This window comes from Scyliorhinus torazame, chromosome 14, assembly GCF_047496885.1.
Source record: "Scyliorhinus torazame isolate Kashiwa2021f chromosome 14, sScyTor2.1, whole genome shotgun sequence".
NCBI classification, from domain to species: Eukaryota; Metazoa; Chordata; class Chondrichthyes; order Carcharhiniformes; family Scyliorhinidae; genus Scyliorhinus; species Scyliorhinus torazame.
This window is the reverse complement of record NC_092720.1, coordinates 185603349-185625888: the sequence shown is the minus strand read 5'-3', so window position 1 is coordinate 185625888 and position 22540 is coordinate 185603349. Positions and strand designations below refer to the sequence as shown.

The 22540-nt window shown below is 49.5% G+C and overlaps 1 protein-coding gene across 4 annotated transcripts in view; it reads left to right on the top strand.

The window, feature by feature from the left end:
• The window catches only part of LOC140390269 (ral guanine nucleotide dissociation stimulator-like), a 197814-nt gene that overhangs the window by 126012 nt on the left and 49262 nt on the right, over window positions 1–22540 (top strand). For all 4 annotated transcript variants that reach the window (XM_072475288.1, XM_072475289.1, XM_072475291.1 and 1 more), the window contains 3 exons: window positions 3223–3416; window positions 9793–9867; window positions 13959–14155. In XM_072475288.1, coding sequence (XP_072331389.1) covers window positions 3223–3416; window positions 9793–9867; window positions 13959–14155 — 466 coding nt within the window. The remainder of the gene's footprint in view (window positions 1–3222; window positions 3417–9792; window positions 9868–13958; window positions 14156–22540) is intronic.

Genomic DNA, 22540 nt, shown 5'->3' with positions numbered 1-22540 from the left:
CTTCCTTCCCTCATTTACAGGGACCTATAATGATGGACAGGATGCTATCTCGAGATGAGATGGGTGAAAGGAATATATCCGATATATGTGGGTGGTTGTTCGAGACAGGGATAGCACCGTTAGAGGAGGTAAAGGGGAAGTGGGAGGAAGAACTGGCCCTGGGGCTGGAGGGACGGGTGTGGAGTGAGATTTTGCACAGGGTGAATTCTACCTCTTCTTGAGCTAGTCTGAGCCTGATACAGTTTGAAGTAGTTCATGGGACACACTTGACTAGAGCACACATGAGTGGATTCTTCCCTGGTGTAGAGGACAGGTGTGAGCATTGTTTGAGAGGGCTGGCGAACCATACACACATGTTCTAGTCCTGCTTTACTATGTCAGTGATTGTGGGGATGAGGCTGGAGCCATACTTATTGGTGGCAATCTTTGGGGTGTCGGATTCGCCGGCGCTCCTGGAGGGGAGGAAGGCTGGACTTCACCTTGCAAATAGCCCGGGGATGGGTCCGCTTGGATGTAGGCCGTTGGTGCCACCTAAGGCCTCGGCATGACTCGGGGACTTGGCAGAGTTTCTGAGCTTAGAAAAGATTAAAAATGTCATTAGAGGATTGGAGGAAAGGTTAAATTCCAGGATCAAGTTTTTCATCATCTTCTTTAAAGACATGTTCACCGCCAGAAACTTGTGGGCGGAGGAACTGTGCCTGGGGGGGGGGGGGGGGGGGGGGGTGATTGGGTCATGGATGGTAGGAGGGTTTTAGGGTTATTACTATTTTGTTAAAAAATATCAAATTGTTTGTATTATATTGAAATGTTTTCCATGTGATAATCTGAAATTATTTGGAATAAAAGTTTTTATTTTAAAAAATCAGATCAGCCTTGATGTTATTGAATGGCAAAGCAGGCTGGAGGGCTGAGGCCTACTCCTAATTTGTATGTAGGCATTCTTAGGCGCTGCGATGAATGGGATCAAGGTCTCCTGACTTTGAGGAGTTTGACAAACCAGTCAGCGCTCCAAACCAGGTTGAGAACAGCTATTTCTTCCCAAACCATGACATATCAGGAGAGGTGGGCATTGTGGCATTGCCAATGGACTAATAATCCAGGGGCCCGGGGCAAATGCTCTGGGGACCCGTCTTTGAATCTCACCACAACAGACAGTGAAATCTGAATTCAAAAGAATGTGGAATTAAAAGTCTTCTGATATCGTAAAAGTTGTCAGGTTCACTATTGTTGTTTGGAGAAGGAAATTGGCCATCATTACTTGGTCTGGCCGATGTGTGACTCAAAATCCATTGCCAACAGCAATGTGGTTGACTCTTAAATGCTCCCTGAAATAGTCTCGCAAGCCTGTAAATGCTGGGCAGTAAATGCTGGCCCAACAAGTGACTCTCACATCCCTTTAATGAATGAAAGAAAATCCTTGCCCAACCCAATAAAAGAATTTGAAATAAAAACATTCTTCAATACTTTGAAAATTGCAGCACGGTGGTGCAGTGTTAGCATTGCTGCCTCACGGCACCGAGGACCCGGGTTTGATCCAGGCCTCGGGTCACTGTCTGTGTCGAGTTGGCACATTCTCCCCATGTCTGCATGGGTCTCACCCTCACAAACGTGGGCAGCACGGTAGCATTGTGGATAGCACAATTGCTTCACAGCTCCAGGATCCCAGGTTCAATTCCGGCTTGGGTCACTGTCTGTGCGGAGTCTGCACGTTCTCCCCGTGTGTGCGTGGGTTTCCTCCGGGTGCTCCGGTTTCCTCCCACGGTCTAAAGATGTGCAGGTTAGGTGGATTGGCCATGGTAAAATTGCCCTTGGTGTGCAAAATTGCCTTTAAGTGTTGGGTGGGGTTACTGGGTTATGGGGATAGGGTGGAGGTGCGGACCTTGGGTAGGGTGCTCTTTCCAAGAGCCGGTGCGGACTCGATGGGCCGAATGGCCTCCTGCTACACTGTAAATTCTGTGATCTGAACCCAAAAGGATGTGCAGGGTAGGTGGTTTGGCCATGCTAATTGGAAAAAAGTAATTGGGCGCTCCAAATCTATTTAAAAAAAAGAAAATACTTTGTTAACTAATCGTCAAAAGAGTTCCAAGGAAATAAAACATGTATTATACAGCTTCATCATAACCTCCCTGCTCTTTATCCCATCTGCCTTTTTAACAACCTTATCTATCTGTCCTGCCTTCAGGGATCTATGGACATGCACCCTGAGGTCCCCCTGGTCCTCTCTGTATTTCCTAGTGTCCTACCATTCATTTTATCTTCCTTTGTCATATTAGACCTCCAAAAATGCATTACCTCACACATTTCAGGGTTAAATTCCATTTGCCGCTGTTCTGCCCATCTGACCACTCACCTCCAGGCCTCCGCCTCACTAACTGGGCCCCCGGGACAGAGCACTTGTCATGCTGGGTTCACTAACTGGGCCTCCTGGAGAGAGCGCTTGTCATGCTGCGTTCACTAACTGGGCCCCCTGGAGAGAGCACTTGTCATGCTCGGTTCACTAACTGGGCCCCTGGAGAGAGCGCTTGTCATGCTCGGTTCACTAACTGGGCCCCCTGGAGAGGGCGCTTGTCATGCTCGGTTCACTAACTGGGCCCCCTGGAGAGGGCGCTTGTCATGCTCGGTTCACTAACTGGGCCCCTGGAGAGAGCGCTTGTCATGCTCGGTTCACTAACTGGGCCCCTGGAGAGAGCGCTTGTCATGCTCGGTTCACTAACTGGGCCCCCTGGAGAGGGCGCTTGTCATGCTCGGTTCACTAATTGGGCCCCCTGGAGAGGGCGCTTGTCATGCTCGGTTCACTAACTGGGCCCCCTGGAGAGGGCGCTTGTCATGCTGGGTTATGATTACATTCCAATGATCACGGCGGTGCCGACCTCCTTCAATACTGGACTTGTCTCTCTGTGTGGAGTTTGCACATTCTCCCCATGTCTGTGTGGGTTTCACCCCCACAACCCAAAGATGTGCAGGTTAGGTGGATTGGCCACACCAAATTGCCCCTTAATTAAAAAAAAAATTAGGTACTCTAAATTAAAAATAAATAAATACTGGACTTGATTTGCCCGAAAAACAGCACCTCTTGATATTGTGCGGTATTCACTCATTCCTGCATGGCGTCGGTGCCCCAAAGGCAGTATATTGATCCCCACGGTGTTCACCCCAAGCCTCGTCCATTCATGCCCTTTCTGATTTAGCCTCCCACTCACCACTGTGGTTTGTGCCCTGCAGATGGAAAATGACCTGGTTGGCACCACGTGCGAAACAGTTAAAATCCGCTCAATCAAGGTTGGAACGCTCGAGAAGATTGTGCAGCACCTCCTAGAGGCCCTCGATTGTGGCGATTCCTCCTACATTTCAGTCTTCCTTGCCACCTACCGAGCCTTCACCACCACCCAGGAGGTTCTGGAACTACTGCTCGACAGGTAGGCAACTATCATAGACTCATAAAGTAGAGAATAAGTCTTGCATTTAAGATGTCTGGGTTTAGTGACTTTCAGTATTGAGGAAAAAAATTGCTGGGGCCCCAGGAATCACCTTCCTTGATCTTCAAAATCTCATTGAGGGATCTTTTACATCAACCTGCAAGGGCTTCATTGTACATATTACTCAAGAAGCGACACCTCCAACAGTGCAGCACTCCTCTGATATGGCAATGGAGTGGGAGTTGGATTTGTATCAGGGCAGGGCAGCAGGGTGGCGCTGAGGTCCCAGGTTCGATCCCGGCTCTGGGTTACTGTCCATGTAGAGTTTGCACATTCTCCACGTGTTTCCATGGATTTCACCCCCCACACTCCAAAGATGTGCAGGGTAGGTGGATTGGCCACGCTAAATTGCCCCTTAATTGGAAAAAAATTGAATTGGGCACTCTAAATTTATTTTAAAAAAGATTTGCAGCAAGGCTGGAACTTTCGACGCATAATTTGCAGTGAAATAGAAGGCCAGTCAGCCCATCATGCACTTTCTGACTCTTTGAAAGAGCTACCCAAATAACCCCATGTACTTGCCACACTCCCGCCACTACCGCCTCCCCCAAACTCCCGCTGACCCTTTCCCCATATAGTCTCCTGTACATTTTCTCTTTTCAAATATTTATTTAAAATGTTTTCCAACATTCCAGTACATCTTCAGACAGAGCGTTCAAGGTCAAGACACTAGTTAGACCTCAGCTGGAGTATTGTGAACAATTCTGGGCTCCACACTTGAGGAAGGATGGGAATGTATCGAAGAGAGTGAAGACGTTTTCAAGTATAGATGAGGATGGATTGGAGAGATTGGGTCTGTTCTCCTTGGAGAAAAGAAGGCTCAGAAGAGACTTAATAGAGATGTTCAAAATCACGAGGGGACTGGACTGAGTAGATAGGGAGAAACTGTCCCGCTCTTAAAGAGGATGAAGAAGGAGAGGGTACCGATTTAAAGTGATTTGAAAAAAAAGCAAATGTGATGCGAAAAAGCTTTTTCACACAGGAAGTTGGTAGGGGTCTGGAATGCACTGCCTGCAAGTGTGGTGGAGGCAGGTTTTATCGAGGCATTTGAGAGGGCAGTCAATGATTACTAGTAACAAATAATGTGCAGAGGTTCGGTGGTAAAAGGCAGGAGAATGGCACGAAGTCATGATGCCGGTTTGGAGAGCCAGTGCAGACACGATGGGCCGAATGGACTCAAAGAACAAAGAAAAGTGCAGCACAGGAACAGGCCCTTCGGCCCTCCAAGCCCGTGCCGACCATGCTGCCCGACTAAACTACAATCTTCTACACTTCCTGGGGCCGTATCCCTCTATTTCCATCCTATTCATGTATTTGTCAAGATGTCACTATCGTCCCTGCTTCCACCACCTCCTCCGGCAGCGAGTTCCAGGCACCCACTACCCTCTGTGTAAAAAGACTTGCCTCGTACATCTACTCTAAACCTTGCCCCTCTCACCTTAAACCTATGCCCCCTAGTAATTGACCCCTTTACCCTGGGGAAAAGCCTCTGACTACTACTTCTGTACCGTCGCAGTTCTGTGATGAGAAGAATCTGTTGTGTAGTAGCTTCCTCATCTGACATCTAGCTTTACTTTTGGCAATTATAATGTGGCAATTATTTATTGTATTGGAAAATAAATGCAGTAGCAAGGCAGTACGGGCACTTACGTTGTGTTGACACCATTGTTGTTACATCAAGGTTACTGGTGTTTAATCTCATCCCCACCATTAGCTCACCATCATTGATGTCACATCAGCACCATCATGAACCATTCCATTCCATTCATTCCAGTAACATTCCGTCCACATTGGTTACATTGGTATCTCAATCCTGAAAATATGACTGAGAAAACAATAGCATCACACAGCAATAGTATCAATACCACAGCGTTCATCACAGTAGCTTTGAGCCACCAACAGCAACATTGTAATTGGCTTGCTAACTGTTGCATTTGTGCCAGTCATATCACCTCAATTACAGCGATTGTGCAGCTCTGCCAATAATGTTTATTCAGGGATGGATACCTGGTGTTCCAAGGTTTAAATTAAAAGGAGAGATTGTACAAAGTTCTTCTTCTTAGGCAGTCCCTCGGAGTCGAGGATGACTTGGCTTCCTCACGGAAAGTGAGCTCTCAGGTGACTGAGGAGTCCAATGTGCTGTTAATCTCAAATGTTAGTGTATGATGGAGGAAAAATCAGCAGCTTATCTTTTATCTTTCAGCAACTTTATTCTACATCCAGCTCAGTGGAGATCAAACTCCGTGTGGTTTCCCCACAGCGGCTGTTTGGGCTGCGTCTGTTTATACTCTTTAGGAGGTTGAGCCAATAACCATTATTTGCCTTCAGTAAGGCAATTAGCTTAACAATGTAATTGTCCCAGCATGCACTTGCTGATATGTTGACATTGGTGACCTGCACTCTCTGACACAGGCGGGGCAGACGGAGATTTGAGGAGCGGCTAATAATGATAATAATCGCTTATTGTCACAAGTAGGCTTCAGTGAAGTTACTGTGAAAAGCCCCGAGTCGCCACATTCCGGCGCTTGTTCGGAGAGGCTGGTATGGGAATTGAACCCTCGTTGCTGGCCTTGTTCTGCATTACAAGCCAGCTGTTTAGCGCACTGTGATAGATGGCTGTGCTGACCTGGGTTGGCACGCACTCCTTTCGTTGTCGATGTTTGGCTTCAGCTTGCTCTCTCAGCATTGAACCTCGAGGGGCGGGATTTTCTGGTTGTTTCCACTGGTAGGATTGTCTGGTCCCACCGTTGGCCAATGGGGAAGGGAGGAAAAAGGAGGAATTCCCACCCTAGGTGTTCTCCTCCTTCCCGAATGCTTTTCCTTCGCTCCAGGCGGTCTTGGGCCAGATGTAGATGAGGATGTTGCAATTTTTCAAGGAGGCTTTGAGGGTGTCCTTGAAGCGTTTTCGCTGCCCTCCCGAGCTTCGCTTGTCGTGTCGAAGCTCCGAATAGAGCACATGATTTGGGAGTCTCGTGCCAGGCATGCGGAGCTGATCCAGTGTGGTTAGTGCTTTGATGCTGGCGATATTGGCCTGAGCAAGAACACTGATGCTGGTGCGCCTATCCTGCCAATGAATTTGCAGGAGATTGCGGAGGCAGCTCTGGTGGTACTTTGCCAGGGCTTTGAGGTGCCTGCTGTACATAGTCCACAACTCTGAGCCATATATGGGTGGGGGTATCACTACTGCTCTGTAGACCATGAGCTTGGGGCTGGGACTGAGGTTCTGGTCTTCAAACACTTTCTTCCTCAGGCGGCCGAATGCTGTGCTGGTATACTGAAGGCGATGCTGAACCTCATCATCAATGTCTGCCCTTGTTGTCAGTCGGCTCCCAGTGTTTAGAAAGTAGTCCACATTGTCCAAGGCCTCGTCGTGTATTTTGATCAAGTGCAGTGCTATGTGATGGTGGCATCTTGGTAGAGGACCTTTGACATGGATATTTAGTGTAAGGCTCAGGCTCTCACACACCTAGGTAAAGGTGCTGGCGATGGCTTGGAGTTTGACCTCTCGAATATGCGTAGATGCAAGTATCAATGACTGAGGATGGGCCTGCAGGCAGTAGAAATTGGTGCTATATTTGTATTACATCAAAATTCTCAAGCTAGCAAGAGGAAACTGAGAGGTTAGATAGAGAAAGACTACTTCAGTTGTTTGGAGACTCGAGGGTGCGGCAAAGTCGTATATGTGGAATCAGATCCCAGATCAGCCAATAAATGATGGAACTGGCTTAAGAGGTTAGGTGACCTCTTTCCGTTCCTTTTTGATTTAATACCTGTGATTATGTATTGATAGCAGCAATAACAGGGATGTTCCAGTGTTGCGAGTGATGTTATGCCCATGTTATGATGCTGTGTTGCAGGCTACATCTAAACTAGTCGCATTCATTCATAATTTGCGATGGTACTTTGATACGCTATGGGCAGGATTTTCCAGTAACCCCCCCCACGGTGCTTTTTCCGGTGGTGGAGGCATCTCACCGTTGGCTGCCAGCAGGATTTTCCAGTCCCACTGATATCTATGCTGTTTTGCTCATCTCATCTCTCCACCAAGGAACTCACCACAGGAGCACCACCTCCCGATCCTGCCAGAGGGAAGGCTCAGAAAATCCCCCTCACCCCCGCAATCAGGTCTTTATTTCAAGAGGGATACAATTGAAAAGTGGAGATGTTATGTTCAACCTGTGTAGAACTTGGTTAGACCACACCAGGAAGCACCGTGTGTAGACCCAGTAACCAAATCGTTAAAAAGCACACACACAGGCACTCGAAGAGGATGTTCAAAAATAAGCCATGCAAGCACAATAGCAAAACTGCGCCATTATACCTAGGATCAGATAGCTGCTCTCTTTTCTCGCGGTTGGGGGGCGGTGACCTAATGGACATCGTTAAAAAGTAAGAAAGGCTTTGATAGAGCGGATACAGGGAGAATGTTGCCAGTTGTGGTGGAGGAGAGTGGGAGGTGGGGGGAGTGCGCAAATCTAGAGGCCCCCAATATAGGATAGTCACGAAGAAAACCGACTGGGCATTCAGAAGAAACGTCATTACCCAGAGAGTACTGAGAATGTGGAACTCGGGACCACAAGGAAATGGTTAGGGTGAATCGTACAGATGCATTTCATCGGAAGCTAGATGAGCACATGAGGGAGAAGGAAATGAGAGCACTGTGCTGGCCGATTTAAATGTGAAAAGATGGGAGGATGGAGTTGAGCAGAAATTTTGACACAATTGCTTGGTCTGATGGTGTTGTGTCTGTGCTGCAGGTTCTATGTAATCAATGTAATTTTTCAATTCAAGTCTGAATTCAGTGCACCTGGTTTGCACACAATATTCTGTGTCTTTAAACTGGTGCCCAGCTGATTTTGGTCCTCAGAGGTAGATGTGGTGGCATATTGGTATTGTCACTGAACTAGTAATCCAGAGGCCCAGGTTAGTGCTCTGGGGACTTGGGATCGAATCCCACCACGGCAGATGGCGAAATTTGAGTCCAATAGAAATCTGGAGTTAAAGGTCTCTTGATGACCATGAAACCATCTGGTTCACTAATGTTTCTCTGGGAGAAGAAATCTGCCATCCTTACCCGGTCTGGCCGACATGTGACTCCAGACCCACAGCAATCTGGTTTGCTCTTAGCTACCCTCTGAAATGCTCCAGCAAAGAGAAATTCGTGATGGCCCAGATGGTGATGCTTCACTGGTACAGGTGCGACTTCAATGCCCGTACCCGATGCTGCTGCTGGATGGGAGCCTGGTACTTTCATGCTCTTCCCTCTCACCCTGGCACTCATTGGGAGACAGTAGCTCCTGTTCAAACTGGGTCTGGATTTTAAAATTCTCAGCCTACTTTTCAAATTCCTCCGTGGCCTCGCACTATCTCTGGAATCTCCTTCTTCAATCACCCCACCATTGCTGGTGGAGCCTTCAGACGTTCAAGCTCCCGACACCTCCCCTAAACCTGTCAGCCACCCTTCTCTCCTTTGAGATAAATCAAAAAACCTACCGCTATTGACCCTCACCAGGTAAGTTCACAGCTCCATCCAGCATGGTTTTTCCTTCCACATCAAGCCAAGGTCATCCGTAACTCTGCTCCCCGTGTCTTAACTTGCACCAGCTCCTGTTCGGCCTTGTGCTTACTGATCTACATGGGCTCCCGTCGATTGGGAGTCAACCACATTGCATGTCAGACTGGAGTCACATATAGGCCAGACCAGATAAGGATGGCAGATATCACTCCCGAAAGACCATTTCGACCAATCAGCAATGGCTTCCCCGCCATCATTACACTTTTATTGAATTTAAATTCCATGGCGGGATTGGAACCTGCGTCGCTAGAGCATTCCCCTTTGGTCTCCGGATTACCACTCCCTCACCGCATCTGCCTGAACGCACCAATTACTGCTCCTTGTTTTCAAGTCTCTCATGGCCTTGCCCCTCCCTATCTCTAGAATCTGCTCCAACTTCAACAACCCACTGTGCACTCTGACCTTTGGTGCAATGGCAATTTTAAACGCTCCACCAATGCTGGCTGTACCTTCAGTTGCCTGGCCCCCAAATTCTGGAATTCCACGCACAACCCCTCCTCTCTCCCAAATTCTCTTTGCCCCTCTAGCTCATTCTTCTCCTTTCAAGGTGGCCGTCGAAACCTATCTCTATCACCAATCGTTTGCCCATCTCCCTATTTGGGCTCAGTTTCACACCTTGTTTCATAATACTCCTGTGTGGCACTTTGGGAGGTTTCAAAGTGTTATATAAATGTGAGTTTCGTTTGGTATTGGTAACTAATTGCTAAATTGTTTGAGACATCCATGCTTGTGTCATTGCAGGTTGGATCACTTGAAGCAAGAAATAGGGGAGAACACAGATTGCTGCTCGCTAAATGACTGGGACCGCTTTCGACAGTACGTTTTTGCACCAGCCTTTCACTTGCTCTTTTGTTTATTATGGGATGCATTATCATTGACCCACATGTGTCCAGAGCCTCCGAACCAGTCAGAATCATTCCAGTTCCTAAACTCTGAAAGGAAAGCTCGTGATGACATGACATCAGTGAACACAAACCTGTCATGAAAGAGAGACTTGCATTTACACAGCGGAATTTCGCCCCAGCCTTTTGTCCCAAAGTGCTTCCGAGCCAACAAAGAATCATAGAATTTACAGTGCAGAAAGAGGCCATTCGGCCCATCGAGTCCGCATCGGCTCTTGGAAAGAGCACCCTACCCAAGCCCACACCTCCACCTTATCCCCATAACCCAGTAACCCACCCAACAGGAAGGGCAATTTTGGACACTAAGGGCAATTTATCATGGCCTATCCACCAAACCTGCACATCTTTGGACTGTGGGAGGAAACCAGAGCACCGGGAGGAAACCCACGCAGACACGGGGAGGATGTGCAGACTCCGCACAGACAGTGACCCAAGCCGGGAATCGAACCCGGGACCCTGGAGCTGTGAAACAATTGTGCGAACCGCTATGCTACCGTGCTACCCCGCAGGCCCACAGCCGTGGCTCATTAGGCAGCTCTCTCACCGCCAAATAATAAGATTGTGGTCTCAAAGGACCTGGGAGTAATTAGATAGGTCGACACTCCCAGTGTGGCACTAAAGGAATGCTGCACTGCCGGGACGTGCCGTTTGTTATTTTCAGATGAGATGTTAACCTGGGGGCCAGTCTGCCGTTTCCGATGGATGTAGGAGAATTTAGAAAAAGCAGCTTGTTAGGTGGAAGCTTGCAGAGCTCGGAGGTGCAGAGGGATCTGGGCGTCCTAACGCATGAATCACAAAAGGCTGGTATGCCAGGTTCAGCAAGTAATTAGGAAAGCGAGTAGAATGTTATTGTTTATCGTGAGGGGAATTGATTACAAGGTATGGAGGTTATGCTTCAGTTGTACAGGGCATTGGTGAGACCGCGTCTGGAGTATTGCGGACAGTATTGGTCTCCTTTTTAAGGAAAGATGTGACTGCGTTAGAAGCAGTTCAGAGAAGGTTTTCAAGACTAACACTAGGAATGTGGGTTGTCCTATGAGGAAAGGGTGGAGAGGTTACATTTGTATCCACTGGAGTTCATCAGAGAAAGAGGCGACTTGATCAAAAAATGTAAGAATATTGACAGGGTGGGTGTGGGGAGGGTGTGTTCTCTTTTGGGAGAATCGAGAACTAAGGGCAGCACGGTGGCGCTGTGTTTAGCACTGCTGTCTCACGGCACCGAGGGCCCGGGTTCGATCCCTGCCCCGGGTCACTGTCCGTGTGGAGTTTGCACATTCTCCCCCTGTCTGCGTGGGTCTCACCCCCACAACCCAAAAAGGTGTGCAGGGTAGGTGGATTGGTCACGCTAAATTGCCCCTTCATTGGAAAAAAATAATTGGCTACTCTTAAATTTATTTTAAAAAAGATTCCAGAACTAGGGGTTACTGTTTAAAAATAAGGGGTTGCTCATTTGAAACGGAGATGAGAATTTATTTTTCTCTCAGAGGGTCAGGAATCTCTGGAACTCTCTTCCTCAAAAGGCAATGGAAGCAGAGTCTTGGAATGTTTTAACGGCTGAGTTAGATAGATCCTTAATTAACAAGTGGGGGTGGGGTGGTGAAAGGTTATCCTTTTGGCTAAGATGAGCATGAAGTCAGGTGTAATGCCTGGATTTGGTATGTCTCGCTTGTGGAGACCATGAAATGGATTCAATGTGAATTGTTTTTTGGAGCAGGCAAGCAGCTGGATTAGGGATTTGCTCCTGTCCACACTCTGAGTTCTGGCTTTGTAACTCTGATAAAGTATTTTTTAAAAGTAGGCAGGAATGTGGGGTTGAATTTCCAATCAGATCAGCCATGATCTTATTGAATGTCGGAATTGGCTCGACGGGCCGAATGGCTTAACTCCTGCTCCTCATCCAGATGTTAAAGATTCCACTGCACTATTACCAACAAGAACAGGAACATTAACACTAGCTTCCTGGTCAGAATATTTTCTCTCCTCTTAATTGTACATCAGGGGTGTTGATTGATGTGCAGATGGAGAGCTTTAATTGGGGCTTCACTTGAGCGGACGTAAAGAGGTTCTCACTGAAACTGGAGCTTGAGCCTGCCTCTTTTGAAGCCTTGAGGAGCCAGTGGACCATGGTTATGTAGGACTGCGCACCCGTTTCAGTTTCTTAAAAAGCGTTTTATTGCACTTCAGCCCCACGCCCCTGATCTATGGACGCCAGGTGCGAAGAGGGGCAGGGAAGGAGGAGGAGCTCTTCGTGACCCTGCTCCGGGGCCTGGCCAAACTTGCCATCAACAGGTAAAGGCTGCAGGAGACCGAGGGGGACGTCGGATCCAACTATTTGCCCCTCTACCGCGGCCACATTCGCCGCCGGGTGTCCCTCGCAAGAGAACGCACAGAGTCCACTGGCACCGTTGAGGCCTTCTGTGCCCGGTGGGCCACCGCAGGGTCTGGGCCTGATCGACCCCCGTAATCACATTTTGGTTTGCTTTTTTAAGTTTCATTTGTGATTTGCTCTTGTTTCAGGCAGTACCCCTTTTAAGGGGCTGCCCCTTTAATCTGTCCCAAAGTCCATTTGACTTGGTTTAATTGGTTTTAACCCAAAATAGGAAACTGGAGTTGGAGGCGTATGCTTGTACCGTTTCACCCTGTAAATAAACGTTTGACTGAATGATGATTGACCCCGGCACTGTCCTTCAGTAGCTGGCTTCCTGGAATGTAATGCCTCAATCCACATCACTAAAACACGTCCCCTTGTCACTTACTTCGTTGCTGTTTGCGGAGCTCGATGTCCATAACTTGGCTGTCACATTTCCTATTTTGCAACAGTACGTACCCATCAAAAGCACGTAACTTAATTCTGGAACTCTCTCCCTTCCAGCACAGTGGGTGCACCTGCACCATGCGGACTGTAGCAATTCAAGAAGATGGCTCACCACCACCACGTCAAGAGGCAATTAGGGATGGGCAATGCCCACATCCCACAAATGTCATATACTTTAAATTGATTATCAAGTGGTTTGCAACGTCTTGTCTGGAGAGGCTCTGCATAAAACAAGTGTTCTTGGGCGAAATTCTCCGGAAACGGCACGATGTCCGCCGACTGGCGCCCAAAACAGCGCAAATCAGACAGGCATCGGGCCGCCCCAAAGGTGCGGAATGCTCCACATCTTTGGGGGCCGAGCCCCAACCTTGAGGGGTTAGATGTGCGCCGGACGAATTTCCGCCCCGCCAGCTGGCAGAAAAGGCCTTTGGTGCCCCGCCAGCTGGCGCGGAAATGACATCTCCGGGCGGCGCATGCGCAAGAGCGACAGCGGCCGCTGACAGCTTCCCACGCATGCGCAGTGGAGGGAGTCTCTTCCGCCTCCGCCATGGTGGAGACCGTGGCGGAGGCGGAAGGGAAGGAGTGCCCCCACGGCACAGGCCCGCCCGCGGATCAGTGGGCCCCGATCGTGGGCCAGGCCACCATGGGGGCACCCCCCGGGGCCAGATCGACCCGCGCCCCCCCACAGGACCCCGGAGCCCGCCCGTGCCGCCTTGTCCCGCCAGTAAGGTAGGTGGTTTCATTTACACCGGCGGGACAGGCATTTTAGCGGCGGGACTTCGGCCCACCCGGGCCGGAGAATCGCGGGGGGGCGGGGGGGGGGGGGGGGGGGGGGGGGGGCCGCCAACGGGCGCGGCACGATTCCTGCCCCCGCCGAATCTCTGGTGCCAGAGACTTCGGCAACCGGCAGGGGCGGGATTCACACCAGCCCCCGGCGATTCTCCGACCCGGCGGGGGGTCGGAGAATCTCGCCCCTTTTCTTTAAACCACTATGCGTTTCATGGAATTTGCAACCACCCATCTAAATTCTCCCTTCCATTCCGGAGTGTAGCGTTTTGTTTGCTTGGGTAAATGTGACTCATCCCTATTAGCGGAGTGCTCGTAACTCCTTTGGAATCGATATTCCACGCATCTTTGAGTAATAGGCCCGCTGTCAGCTGTCTTCTAAATGCCCTGCCTTTGTCTTCCAGCACGGCCTCCTCTGTTTTTTCCACCTGGCTGGAACAGTATTCCGAAGATTTTCATGGGCTTGATCAAGGCTGCCTGAAACGCCTGGCACTTTATATAAAACAGGAATGGAGGGGCTCGGAGCTGGAACGTCGAGTTGACGATCTCCTGTTGCAGAATGAGAAGTTGGCTGGCAGCGATTGTAAAGTCCCAGCAAGCGGTATGTCCTGTTATTTTGCTTTCCTGATTTTCACTGGAATATCCTTTGACACCGCCAAGCCGTTGATCTCACCGCCCAGTAAAATGTGCAGTGGATGCACGGGGGGACCATTCCACACCCAGGTTCCCCTCGAAACAATTCACAGCTCCGATTCACAGGTCTGACTTGGGAATATATCGGACGCTACTTCAAATCCTGGAATCTTTCCCTCAACAGCTCAGTGGGATTTATCCGATGTGGTCTTACTCTCCTAACAACACTGTGGGATTACTCTCCAAACAAAACTGTGGGATTACCCCCTGAACAGTGCTGTGGGATTACACCCTAACAAGACTGGAATTACTCCCCGACAACACTGTGGGATTACTCCCTAACATCACTGTAGGATTACCCCCTAACAGCACTCTGCGATTACCCTCTAACAGTACCCTGGGATTACCGCACTAACAGCACTGTGCGATTACCCCCTAATAGCGCTGTGCGATTACCCTCTAACAGCACTGTGGGATTACCCTCTAACAGCACTGTGGGATTACCCTCTAACAGCACTGTGCGATTACCCTCTAACAGCACTGTGGGATTACCCTCTAACAGCACTGTGGGATTACCCTCTAACAACACTGTGGGATTACCCTCTAACAGCACTGTGGGATTACCCTCTAACAACACTGTGCGATTACCCTCTAACAGCACTGTGGGATTACCCTCTAACAGCACTGTGCGATTACCCTCTGACAACACTGTGGGATTACCCTCTAACAGTACTGTGGAATTACACTCTAACAGTGCTGTGCGATTACCCCCTAATAACGCTGTGCGATTACCATCTAACAGCACTGTGGGATTATCCTCTAACAGCACTGTGGGATTACACCCTAATAACGCTGTGGGATTACCCCCTACTAACGCTGTGGGATTACCCCCTAATAGCGCTGCGCGATTACCCTCTAACAGCACTGTGGGATTACCCCCTAATAACGCTGTGGGATTACCCCCTAATAACGGTGTGGGTTTAGCCCCTAATAACGCTGTGGGATTACCCCCTAATAACGCTGTGGGATTACCCTCTAACAGCACTGTGGGATTACCCCCGAATAGCGCTGTGGAATTATCCTCTAACAGCACTGTGGGATTACCCTCTAACAGCACTGTGGGATTTCCCCCTAATAACGCTGTGGGATTACCCTCTAACAGCACTGTGGGATTACCCCCTAATAATGCTGTGGGATTACCCTCTAACAGCACTGTGGGATTACCCCCTAATAATGCTGTGGGATTACCCCCTAATAACGCTGTGGGATTACCCTCTAACAGCACTGTGGAATTACCCTCTAACAGCACTGTGGGATTACCCCCTAATAGCGCTGTGGGATTATCCTCTAACAGCACTGTGGGATTTCCCCCTAATAATGCTGTGGGATTACCCTCTAACAGCACTGTGGGATTACCCTCTAATAACGCTGTGGGATTACACCCTAATAACACTGTGGGATTACCCCCTAATAATGCTGTGCGATTATCCCCTAATAACGCTGTGGGATTACCCCCTAATAACGCTGTGCGACTATCCCCTAATAACGCTGTGGGATTACCCCCTAATAAAGCTGTGGGATTACCCCCTAATAATGCTGTGGGATTACCCTCTAACAGCACTGTGCGATTACCCTCTAACAGCACTGTGGGATTACCCCCTAATAACGCTGTGGGATTACCCCCTAATAACGCTGTGGGATTACCCCCTAATAATGCTGTGGGATTACCCCCTAATAATGCTGTGGGATTACCCTCTAACAGCACTGTGCGATTACCCCCTAATAACGCTGTGCGATTACCCTCTAACAGCGCTGTGGGATTACTCTCTAACAGCACTGTGGGATTACCCTCTAACAACACTGTGCGATTACCCTCTAACAGCACTGTGGGATTACCCTCTAACAGCACTGTGGGATTACCCTCTAACAGCACTGTGGGATTACCCTCTAACAGCACTGTGGGATTACCCCATAATAACGCTGTGCGATTACCCCCTAATAACGCTGTGTGATTACCCTCTAACAGCACTGTGGGATTACCCTCTAACAGCACTGTGCGATTATCCCCTAATAATGCTGTGGGATTACCCCCGAATGACGCTGTGGGATTACCCTCTAACAACACCGTGGGATTACCCCCTAATAGCGCTGTGGGATTGCCCCCTAATGACGCTGTGGGATTACCCTCTAACAGCACTGTGGGATTACCCTCTAACAGCACTGTGGGATTACCCTCTAACAGCACTGTGGGATTACCCCCTAATAACGCTGTGCGCTTACCCTCTAACAGCGCTGTGGGATTACCCTCTAACAGCACTGTGCGATTACCCCCTAATAACGCTGTGCGATTACCCTCTAACAGCGCTGTGGGATTACCCTCTAACAGCACTGTGGGATTACCCTCTAACAGCACTGTGGGATTACCCCATAATAACGCTGTGCGATTACCCCCTAATAACGCTGTGTGATTACCCTCTAACAGCACTGTGGGATTACCCTCTAACAGCACTGTGCGATTACCCCCTAATAATGCTGTGGGATTACCCCCTAATGACGCTGTGGGATTACCCTCTAACAACACCGTGGGATTACCCCCTAATAGCGCTGTGGGATTACCCCCTAATGACGCTGTGGGATTACCCTCTAACAGCACTGTGGGATTACCCTCTAACAGCACTGTGGGATTACCCCCTAATAGCACTGTGGGATTACCCCCTAATAGCGCTGTGCGATTACCCTCTAACAGCACTGTGGGATTACCCTCTAACAGCACTGTGCGATTACCCTCTAACAGCACTGTGGGATTACCCTCTAACAGCACTGTGGGATTACCCTCTAACAGCACTGTGGGATTACCCTCTAACAACACTGTGGGATTACCCTCTAACAGCACTGTGGGATTACCCTCTAACAGCACTGTGGGATTACCCTCTAACAACACTGTGCGATTACCCTCTAACAGCACTGTGGGATTACCCTCTAACAGCACTGTGGGATTACCCTCTAATAACGCTGTGGAATTACCCTCTAACAGCACTGTGGGATTACCCTCTAACAGCACTGTGGGATTACCCTCTAACAGCACTGTGGGATTACCCTCTAACAGCACTGTGGGATTACCCTCTAACAGCACTGTGGGATTACCCTCTAACAGCACTGTGGGATTACCCTCTAACAGCACTGTGGGATTACCCTCTAACAGCACTGTGGGATTACCCCTCTAACAGCACTGTGGGATTACCCTCTAACAGCACTGTGGGATTACCCTCTAACAGCACTGTGGGATTACCCTCTAACAGCACTGTGGGATTACCCTCTAACAGCACTGTGGGATTACCCTCTAACAGCACTGTGGGATTACCCTCTAACAGCACTGTGGGATTACCCTCTACCAGCACTGTGGGATTACCCTCTAACAGCACTGTGGGATTACCCTCTAACAGCACTGTGGGATTACCCCTCTAACAGCACTGTGGGATTACCCCTCTAACAGCACTGTGGGATTACCCTCTAACAGCTCTGTGGGATTACCCTCAAACAGCACTGTGGGATTACCCTCTAACAGCACTGTGGGATTACCCTCTAACAGCACTGTGGGATTACCCTCTGACAACACTGTGGGATTACCCTCTAACAGCACTGTGTGATTACCCTCTAACAGCACTGTGGGATCACCCTCTAACAGCACTGTGGGATTACCCTCTAACAGCACTGTGGGATTACCCTCTAACAGCACTGTGGGATTTCCCCCTAATAATGCTGTGGGATTACCCTCTAACAGCACTGTGGGATTACCCTCTAATAACGCTGTGGGATTACACCCTAATAACACTGTGGGATTACCCCCTAATAATGCTGTGCGATTATCCCCTAATAACGCTGTGGGATTACCCCCTAATAACGCTGTGCGATTATCCCCTAATAACGCTGTGGGATTACCCCCTAATAAAGCTGTGGGATTACCCCCTAATAATGCTGTGGGATTACCCTCTAACAGCACTGTGCGATTACCCTCTAACAGCACTGTGGGATTACCCCCTAATAACGCTGTGGGATTACCCCCTAATAATGCTGTGGGATTACCCCCTAATAATGCTGTGGGATTACCCTCTAACAGCACTGTGCGATTACCCCCTAATAACGCTGTGCGATTACCCTCTAACAGCGCTGTGGGATTACTCTCTAACAGCACTGTGGGATTACCCTCTAACAACACTGTGCGATTACCCTCTAACAGCACTGTGGGATTACCCTCTAACAGCACTGTGGGATTACCCTCTAACAGCACTGTGGGATTACCCTCTAACAGCACTGTGGGATTACCCCATAATAACGCTGTGCGATTACCCCCTAATAACGCTGTGTGATTACCCTCTAACAGCACTGTGGGATTACCCTCTAACAGCACTGTGCGATTACCCCCTAATAATGCTGTGGGATTACCCCCGAATGACGCTGTGGGATTACCTCTAACAACACCGTGGGATTACCCCCTAATAGCGCTGTGGGATTGCCCCCTAATGACGCTGTGGGATTACCCTCTAACAGCACTGTGGGATTACCCTCTAACAGCACTGTGGGATTACCCTCTAACAGCACTGTGGGATTACCCCCTAATAACGCTGTGCGCTTACCCTCTAACAGCGCTGTGGGATTACCCTCTAACAGCACTGTGCGATTACCCCCTAATAACGCTGTGCGATTACCCTCTAACAGCGCTGTGGGATTACCCTCTAACAGCACTGTGGGATTACCCTCTAACAGCACTGTGGGATTACCCCATAATAACGCTGTGCGATTACCCCCTAATAACGCTGTGTGATTACCCTCTAACAGCACTGTGGGATTACCCTCTAACAGCACTGTGCGATTACCCCCTAATAATGCTGTGGGATTACCCCCTAATGACGCTGTGGGATTACCCTCTAACAACACCGTGGGATTACCCCCTAATAGCGCTGTGGGATTACCCCCTAATGACGCTGTGGGATTACCCTCTAACAGCACTGTGGGATTACCCTCTAACAGCACTGTGGGATTACCCCCTAATAGCACTGTGGGATTACCCCCTAATAGCGCTGTGCGATTACCCTCTAACAGCACTGTGGGATTACCCTCTAACAGCACTGTGCGATTACCCTCTAACAGCACTGTGGGATTACCCTCTAACAGCACTGTGGGATTACCCTCTAACAGCACTGTGGGATTACCCTCTAACAGCACTGTGGGATTACCCTCTAACAACACTGTGGGATTACCCTCTAACAGCACTGTGCGATTACCCTCTAACAGCACTGTGCGATTACCCTCTAACAGCACTGTGCGATTACCCTCTAACAGCACTGTGGGATTACCCCCTAATAACGCTGTGGGATTACCCCCTAACAGCACTGTGGAATTACCCCCTAATAGCGCTGTGGGATTACCCTCTAACAGCACTGTGGGATTACCCTCTAACAGCACTGTGTGATTACCCTCTAACAGCACTGTGGGATTACCCCCTAATAACGCTGTGGGATTACCCCCTAATAACCCTGTGGGATTACCCTCTAACAGCACTGTGGAATTACCCTCTAACAGCACTGTGGGATTACCCAATAATAACACTGTGCGATTACCCTCTAATAACGCTGTGGGATTACCCTCTAATAACGCTGTGGAATTACCCTCTAACAGCACTGTGGGATTACCCTCTAACAGCACTGTGGGATTACCCCCTAATAGCGCTGTGGAATTACCCTCTAACAGCACTGTGGAATTACCCTCTAACAGCACTGTGGGATTACCCCCTAATAACGCTGTGGGATTACCCCCTAATAACGCTGTGGGATTACCCTCTAACAGCACTGTGGGATTACCCTCTAACAGCACTGTGGGATTACACTCTAACAGCACTGTGGGATTACCCTCTAACAGCACTGTGGGATTACACTCTAACAGCACTGTGGGATTACCCTCTAACAGCACTGTGGGATTACCCTCTAACAGCACTGTGGGATTACCCTCTAACAGCACTGTGCGATTACCCTCTAACAGCACTGTGGGATTACCCTCTAACAGCACTGTGGGATTACCCTCTAACAGCACTGTGGGATTACCCTCGAACAGCACTGTGGGATTACCCTCTAACAGCACTGTGGGATTACCCTCTAACAGCACTGTGGGATTACCCTCGAACAGCACTGTGGGATTACCCTCTAACAGCACTGTGGGATTACCCTCTAACAGCACTGTGGGATTATCCTCTAACGGCACTGTGGGATTACCCTCTAATAACGCTGTGGGATTACCCTCTAATAACGCTGTGGAATTACCCTCTAACAGCACTGTGGGATTACCCTCTAACAGCACTGTGGGATTACCCTCTAACAGCACTGTGGGATTACCCTCTAACAGCACTGTGTGATTACCCTCTAACAACACTGTGTGATTACCCTCTAACAGCACTGTGGGATTACCCTCTAACAGCACTGTGGGATTACCCTCTAACAGCACTGTGGGATTACCCTCTAACAACACTGTGGGATTACCCTCTAACAGCACTGTGGGATTACCCTCTAACAACACTGTGGGATTACCCTCTAACAGCACTGTGGGATTACCCTCTAACAGCACTGTGGGATTACCCTCTAACAGCACTGTGGGATTACCCCCTAATAACGCTGTGGGATTACCCTCTAACAGCACTGTGGGATTACCCTCTAACAGCACTGTGTGATTACCCTCTAACAGCACTGTGGGATTACCCTCTAACAGCACTGTGGGATTACCCTCTAATAACGCTGTGGAATTACCCTCTAACAGCACTGTGGGATTACCCTCTAACAGCACTGTGGGATTACCCCCTAATAACGCTGTGGGATTACCCTCTAACAGCACTGTGGGATTACCCCCTAATAACGCTGTGCGCTTACCCTCTAACAGCACTGTGGGTTTACCCTCTAATAACGCTGTGCGCTTACCCTCTAACAGCACTGTGGGATTACCCTCTAACAGCACTGTGGGATTACACCCTATGATTGTAACCTCCTCTGAACCACCTCCAACAAAGTTACATCCTTCCTTAAACAAGGAGACCAACAGTGCACACAGTTTTCGAGATGTGGGACGGGATTCTCCCTCCTGGGGACTAGGACCCCACGCCGGCGGGAGAACCGGTGCCAGCCACTTGTCAACAGACCCCGAAAGTGCGAAATTCTAGGTGGACGGCGGCGGGTTGGCGGCGTGGCGACGGGACGGCGGGAGTTCGCGCATGCGCAGACCGGCCGGCGTATTTTGCCACAGGGAGGTCCCGGCGTGGGGTCGGAGAATCCCGCCCGTGGTCTCAACAATGCCCTACATAACTGAAGTTTAACATTCTTACTTTTATCTTCAATTCCCCTCGTAATAAACGATAGCATTCCATTAGCCTTCTTAATTACTTGCTGAACCTGCAGATTAACCTTTGTGATTCATGAGTACATATTATGGGTAATTCCACAATGCTATTGGCGGTGCCGTGCGTGGTTGCCCCCCCCACCCACCTTCTCATGGTGGCCGATGCCCTCCCCCCAGCTGAGGGTCCGTGTGTCTCCCCCCCACGCCGCCGAGCACTGGGGTGGCAAGCCTAGCACCCCCGGGCCCTTTGCCTGTGAGCAAAGATGGCTACTCATCTCCTCGGCTCACCGCAGAACTCCTTACTTCAGGTTTACGTTTTTCAAAAGGAGTACTAATCGGCGCCAGCGGGACCACTTGCTGGGGAGGCCGCTGGATATGGGGTTGTTCCTGTTAATTGTATGGAAATAGGACTAAGTGCTGAGTATTGGTTTCTCACCACGCTGCGATGGGATCCCAATTTCACCTATGGGAACAGGCCCGTTGCATCACAAACTGTTTAGAGTCTGGAGCCGTTCTCATTTTCAGCATCTCCCACTATTCACCGGCCTCATTTCTCTCGAGTAGGAGCACAACAAGGCCGGAGAATCGTGCCCCAAGCGTGGGCTGAACTGGTGAGAAACTCCCCAGGGTCCAAAAAAGTGAAAGTGTCATTGGGTAGCAGGGAACATGCCGGCAAAGTCAGCGGGAACCTCCCTGAAAAACCCGGCACAAATGAACTAGACTTGACGCCAAGTGGGGGAGAAGGACACCTGCTCCCAGTGGCTGTCAAGGTCACCACAATCCTCAACCTATACTCCTCGGGATCATTCCAGGGCTCAAGTTGGCATTTGTGCGGCATTTCACAGGCCACAGCGACAGGTGCACCTGACCGGTCACGGATGCCCTGTTTGCCCGGGTGGAAAACTATATCAACTTTGACATGGACCAAGCCCAACAGGATGTCTGGGCAGCAGGATTCTCTGTCATCGCCGGGATG